Source organism: Penicillium vulpinum (assembly GCF_028829585.1).
Source record: "Penicillium vulpinum strain IBT 29486 chromosome Unknown utg000002l_segment0_segment0, whole genome shotgun sequence".
Classification (NCBI taxonomy): domain Eukaryota; kingdom Fungi; phylum Ascomycota; class Eurotiomycetes; order Eurotiales; family Aspergillaceae; genus Penicillium; species Penicillium vulpinum.
The window spans coordinates 4,135,863-4,141,862 of record NW_026643242.1 but is presented as its reverse complement, the minus strand read 5'-3'; the positions used below and the strand labels follow the sequence as shown (position 1 = coordinate 4,141,862).

General features: G+C 46.9%; 3 protein-coding genes across 3 annotated transcripts; 1 reads left to right on the top strand and 2 right to left on the bottom strand.

Annotated features, from left to right (window-relative positions):
• Positions 1-340: 340 nt before the first annotated feature.
• Positions 341-2,667, top strand: N7479_004586 (Zn(II)2Cys6 transcription factor; the record flags this gene model as incomplete). Its single annotated transcript, XM_057252283.1, has 2 exons — positions 341-967; positions 1,018-2,667. 2 exons carry the CDS (start codon positions 341-343, stop codon positions 2,665-2,667), a joined length of 2,277 nt encoding a protein of 758 aa, XP_057111608.1.
• A 294-nt stretch (positions 2,668-2,961) lies between these two features.
• Positions 2,962-3,534, bottom strand: N7479_004585 (GNAT family N-acetyltransferase; the record flags this gene model as incomplete). Its single annotated transcript, XM_057252282.1, has 1 exon — positions 2,962-3,534. One exon carries the CDS (start codon positions 3,532-3,534, stop codon positions 2,962-2,964), a length of 573 nt encoding a protein of 190 aa, XP_057111607.1.
• Positions 3,535-4,134: 600 nt separating this feature from the next.
• Positions 4,135-5,028, bottom strand: N7479_004584 (uncharacterized protein; the record flags this gene model as incomplete). The annotated part of the gene is made up of 1 exon (XM_057252281.1): positions 4,135-5,028. One exon carries the CDS (start codon positions 5,026-5,028, stop codon positions 4,135-4,137), a length of 894 nt encoding a protein of 297 aa, XP_057111606.1.
• Positions 5,029-6,000: the final 972 nt, after the last annotated feature.

Below are 6,000 nucleotides of genomic sequence, written 5' to 3'. Positions count from 1 at the left end.
AAGAAAAAAAAAAAAGGGTTGCCTCTCCTATTACAAATTAGATCGAGCTGAAGTATAGAAGACTTCGACATTCCCTTTTTTAAATCTCCAACCTTGAAAAACAACGTCATTCTCCCCGCTCATCCCAGTGTTCTATTTCCCTCTCAATGGGCCCATCAACATACAATCCATCCATATCCTATAACCTATATCGCAAAGTACCCCCTTTTTGAAACCGGTCAATTTTCTTAAGCGGCTCCTGCCCGCTCGACAATCTTCTCGCATCTCTCTCCACAACCCCTCAAAGACGAGGTGATTGCGCCGTTTCAATTTAGTACACCTCGATCTCCATCCTACATCTATGTCCTCATCCCGTTCTACGGGCAAGCGCCTCCCCATTAGCTGCCAGGCCTGCCGAACACGAAAGATCCGATGCTCACGCGACGGCCGGCCATGCCAAACATGCGTGCGCCGTGGCCTAGGAGCCGAAGACTGTATCTACCTCGGCCAACCGCGGCTTTCAACCGAGCAGTCCTCGCCCGGCGATAGAACAGTACAGAACGAACTGCTAGCTCGAATTCGGAACCTGGAAGCCATGCTTCAGAAGCAGATGACCTCGCACACTGGAACACCCTCCGGTGGCGGAGTCTCGCCACTGGGTGGGACGAGTGCAGCTGGGAGTTTCTCCGAGCCTGAGACATGGGATTCACTCGGCCCCATGTTGGATAATGTTGGCACGCTCCAGACTTCGCCTTCAGGTCATGTGCGCTATGTGCCGCTAGCTTCGCAGTGGGAGTCTTTAGTGGCGAAGAGCCCCGCCGCGGAGTGCTTGCGGAATTCGGATTCGGATATCGCGGAAGATGACGATGATTTACAGATTCCGTTGGCGAGGAATGGGGGCATCTCGCGGGCCGAGCTGTTGGCGATCCTGCCGCCTGGACGGTATTGTGATACTTTGAAGGATGTTTATTTTCAGGTCTTTTCTACGGTATGTTATGTGGAAAGAAATGGGAAGGACATTGGCTGACACCAGGTTAGGTTTTTCATATTCTTCACGACTTGACGTTCGAAGCCGAATATCAGCATTTCTGCCATGATCCCGGTAGTGTGTCTACTTCATGGCTGGCTTTGCTATTCGCCATTCTTGCTATCGCTGTAAGCGCACTCGACGATGATCACCCTCTGCTATCTGATCTGGGACGAGAGCGAGCAGTCAGCCGAAATATAAAAGTGCTTTCAGCACGATATCGATCTGCCGCATTACGGTGTCTCGCTGCCGACGGGGTGATGTCCCGACATTCAATCAATTCATTACAAGCTTTAGTTCTTGTAAATTACGCCCGAGTCCACCGTGGTCTACCGATCTGGACACTGCTAGGATTCACACATCATGTTGCAATATCAATGGGTTGCCATTTAGATCCAGAGCGTTTTACTCTTGGACCAATCGAGCGAGAAGAGCGACGACGGGTCTGGGCCGGATTAATGATGTTATACACCATCCAAAACACCGCATTCGGTAGTCTCAATCAACAGACTCTATCACAAGACGTGAAAATGCCCGCAGATATCGACGACGTGGATCTGCTCACCAGTCCAAGCTTAAAAAGACCAACGTCAACATTCCCGCGCCCAACACAGATGACTTACCTCCTCTTGAATTTCCGACTATACAAAATCTCCTCGAAGGTTTGCGAAACAATATTCAGCTACCCAAATACATCCCGTTTTACTACCTCCCACCTCGAAGCGGAAATCATGTCCGTCCGTGAAATGGTCGACGCTCGCTATATAATTGATACGAATAAGCCGCTACTCGTTCACCACCAAGCAAACCACCACATTCTCTACAGCCAAATTCACCAGCTTCTTCTCCTTCTTCTCCGCCCTATTCTTTGCCGCTACCTACAAGGCGAGATTACGCCCGAAACTTGCGCTACAAGGGCAAAGTGCATCGCTTCCGCTAAGGCTTCACTTGCCATCTTTGACACTCTCCTCGAAACACCAGCCTTCAAACCCTACAAATGGTATACTAGCGGATTAGGCAGTTTCCATGCCTTTCACGCAGCAGTCACATTAGCTGTTATCCTGCTTATTCCCGAGGGCCAGTCCGAGTACGAAGAGATTAAAGATATCCTGGATCGGGCACTAGATATGTTTGCCTCGCTCTCAGTCCGCAGTGTTTTCTGCAGCAAGGCTGTCCCCATAATCCGACAAATGATGTATGTCAAAAGTTACACCCCCTTACTTCATCCTACACCCGATCTAGTGGCTAATAGGCAAATCAGTGACGTTGCCTCGGCAAAATACAACCCCCAAGCACTCACCCACTCTCAATCTCACCTCCAAGCCCAAGCCCATGCCCAGGCTCAAGTCCAAGCCCAGGTCCAACACCAGCAAAACCAAGCCAATATCCAATCCCAGTCCCACGGTCATCTTCTACCAAGCATTCAGACCCCGATGTCCTCAATATCAAATCTCTCCCCGGGGATGACAATGCAAGACAACTATGCCCTTTCTCACTCACACTCGCAATCCGGATCGCCGGTGCCAACTATTGCATCGACCTCCAGTGAGCACACAATGCATTCCGGTTTCGGGCAGATGCATCCGCAGAATTGGATTGGTCCTACTTCTGTGCCGTGGGATACACTAGGACCTGCTACTGGGGGTTATGGATTCGATTAGAGTTGTGATGTGGAAGATGATTTCTTGATGAGCATTTGCATTTGAATTTGAATTTCAGGTTTCGGACTTGTTACTTGTTACCCAGCATTTTGGCGTGGAGCATTACTGGAATTGGTTACTTATTATTCTCTTATAACGTTTGGTCATGAGTGATATGAGCAATGAACAGATGGAACCAAAAGCATTTTCTCGAATCAATTGTATATTTCTACACATAACAATTCTGTTTATAATATAATTACCCCTAAATAGCCCATTCTAAATCCCAAACCCCGTAAACATTATATACGCAGCCTAGGGCTCTCCCACAAACCCAGGAGCACCAAAAGACTTCCTCTGCATAACAGCAAAACCAACTGCCTCCTTCCCCTCAACTGGAGGATTACATACCATGAGCTCCATATCCATAATCTTCTTATAAAACGGCACAGACCGCTTCCAATCCCCAGTAAGCAGCATCGATCTCCGCAGATAGGGCATGGACTTAACAACCTCCTGCACGCAGGTTATAAGCCATGTTCCCAGACCAAGGCCCTGGAGAGAGGGAAGGACAAAGACATCTGTCAAGAAGAGGAAGGTTGTGTAGTCTGTTATGCAGCGTGCGAAGCCGACGAATTCAAGTGAGTCGTCGTTCTCTGGCTGGTTTTGGTTTGGGCTTGATTTGTGGTATAGTCCGAAACAGAGCGAGTTTTGTAGTGTTTCGCGCATTGCGAGCTCTGGCAGGGGCTTTGTCCAGTATAATTCTTCTCTGGCGTACCAGGCGTTTAGGGTTGCGATGGGGATTAGGGATGAGTCGGTTGAGACCAAGTATTCTCCCTTTGTCCAGGTTTTGGGTTGGTCTCGTAGCTCTGATGCAACGGAGGACATTTTGAACCCTAAAGTAGATGTTAGTATGTTCGGGAGGAGGAAAATTTGTTGGAGTTAGGGCTCACTATTTGGCCGCAATGGTTGTGATGTAATGATGAGAAAGTAGAATACAGCCTCAGTAGAATGCGAGATGTGTATATGTGAATCTTATATTAGACACGAAGAGTCAAAAAAGAAAAATTGATATTTTGGAGATCTTGGAGATAGAGGGGCCTTAAATAGGGAGATGCTCCGTGACTCACAGACGATGTCGGCGCACACGATGCCAAGATAGGGTCAATTGGTAATCCGAGTATCTTCTAACGGAGCTTTTATGTGGATTTCGAAGGTTATCAGATTTACTTATCAAGAGCGCCTTCCAATGACACTGGGGCCAAGTAATTTGGAGAATCTCGGAACGATATGTAAGTGGTTGTTGGCCAGGCCCCACTCATGAGCTCGGGACAGGAGTGGTAATATAGATGATAGACAGGGTAGAAACTATGTAAAAGACATGATAGGACATGAATAGCAATAATATAGATGATACACAAGCTATAAACTATGTAAAATACATGTGATTAATTGAATGCATCATTCGTTGCAACATGAAAGAAGCCACTATTCGTCGTAAAAAACCAGACATCTAACTTCAATGCTCTGTCTCCCTGGTGATCCAGCAGGGGTCTGCGGATCAAAGAAAGCAGTATGTCCCGATCCATGAGCAATATCCGTCTTCCCCTCAGTCATGGTATGGCTCCTCGAATCGAAACACTTAATGAAAATGGCCTCTTCCGGTGTCATGTCCTTGACGTAAAAGAACCGATGTCCTTCATTAGGAGCGATAGCATAAGTCTCCCCCTTGACCTCATACCCCTCAGTAGAGAATATCGACTCAGAATCAGGCGCCACCTCTCCATTCTCCTTCCATTCCTTTGGATAAAGAAGATCAATCTTGACAAAATCATCAGGAGCAATACTCCTCCAATCAATCAGTGCCAACGGGAAATCAGAAGCCGGATTCTCAATCGGACGCCACACATTGATAATCTGGTATCGACCCTTTAACAGCTCCTCTACTTCATCCTCTGGCAGGTGGCGACGCACTCTCGCCTCAGCAGCCCTGGGCGTTTGGTCCACATGCACCAGCTGCACAGGACTGCGCGCTGAGCCTGGTGTCCGTCGCCGGATCGTATGGTCGAAAATGGCTACTTTTTTCACACCGGGTAGTTTCTTGCGGAGTAGTTCTTCTACTTCCGCGTAGTACCCCGCTCGCACTGCGGCGTCGTCGGTGAATGCCGTCTCCTTTGCTGGTGAGTTGTATAAGGCGAAGCCGGAATTATCTGTTGTGAAGTCAGACTCTTGGCCTCGTAGGTCCTCGACTTTGCGCTCCAGTTCTGTGAGGCTGTAGGAACGGCCTGGTCCGTCGACTTTGCCCCATGGCTTTTTGAATGGCTCTGTGGCGTTGGGGTCGTATGAAGCCCTGTCGATGTATCTGAATGCTGCTGTTGTCATTTTTATAATAGGTTGGTGTGATTGATGGTTTAGATAAAAGTCTTTATTGTGTTGAGAATATCGAACGAATTTTTTTCTTTCCGATGGAAGTAGTGGGGCTATTGGATTTCGTGCAAATGATGGGGAATGAATTTTTCACAATATGAGGATGCTGTTATGTGATGATGAGAAAAGGTACTTTTTAACCTATATATAATTCTAGTAAGGGACGAAGTAAGGTCACGTTAGATTAGAAATCCATGATTATTAATTGTTTTTCACGGCCGAGGGTGGCGGGCGGAGACATTTGAAGTTTTGAAATTACATCATCGACGGTTAGCCGGATGCGAAAATTATGGAAGTTTCAGATCAGCTTTGGATGATTCTAATAAGAAGATATAGACACAACAAATGTAGGTCACTGAGTATTTAGGTGAGATTGTGTGTTGTATAAGCCATAATTTACAGACCTCCACGGGTCAACTACACCAGCGCTATGTTGTAGGTAAATAAGATATCAACACGTGACATACATGGACCCACCTTCCTCTTTCGGAAGCTACTTTATACTTCTCTATATTGTCGTTTCTTTTCATGATTTTGGCCAGCATGATCAAATGAAAGTCACCAAGGCATGTAGTCTGAAATTCATTTATATATCAGAGTGGATTGCTGAAGTCCAAGACACTGTCACTTGACAATTGTACTCTACAATCCCTGGTTATACATAGAGAAGTCGTCTGCACAGTTCATACTTTTTACCGCCTTTCTATACACATCGGAACGTTCTTACATATAACGGCCCAGGTACCTATACCTACGTCACCAAGGACAGAGGCCGCATAAGCGTCCGACTATTCTTGGGTAGATAGATGAATAAATATAAGTGAGATTCAGTGCAAGATGCGGCATAGGTCGACATTTTTCCCGCATCTTCACAAGCTTGCACCTGTGTCACTTACATATCCTCCGAATACTATATCACTATGCAGA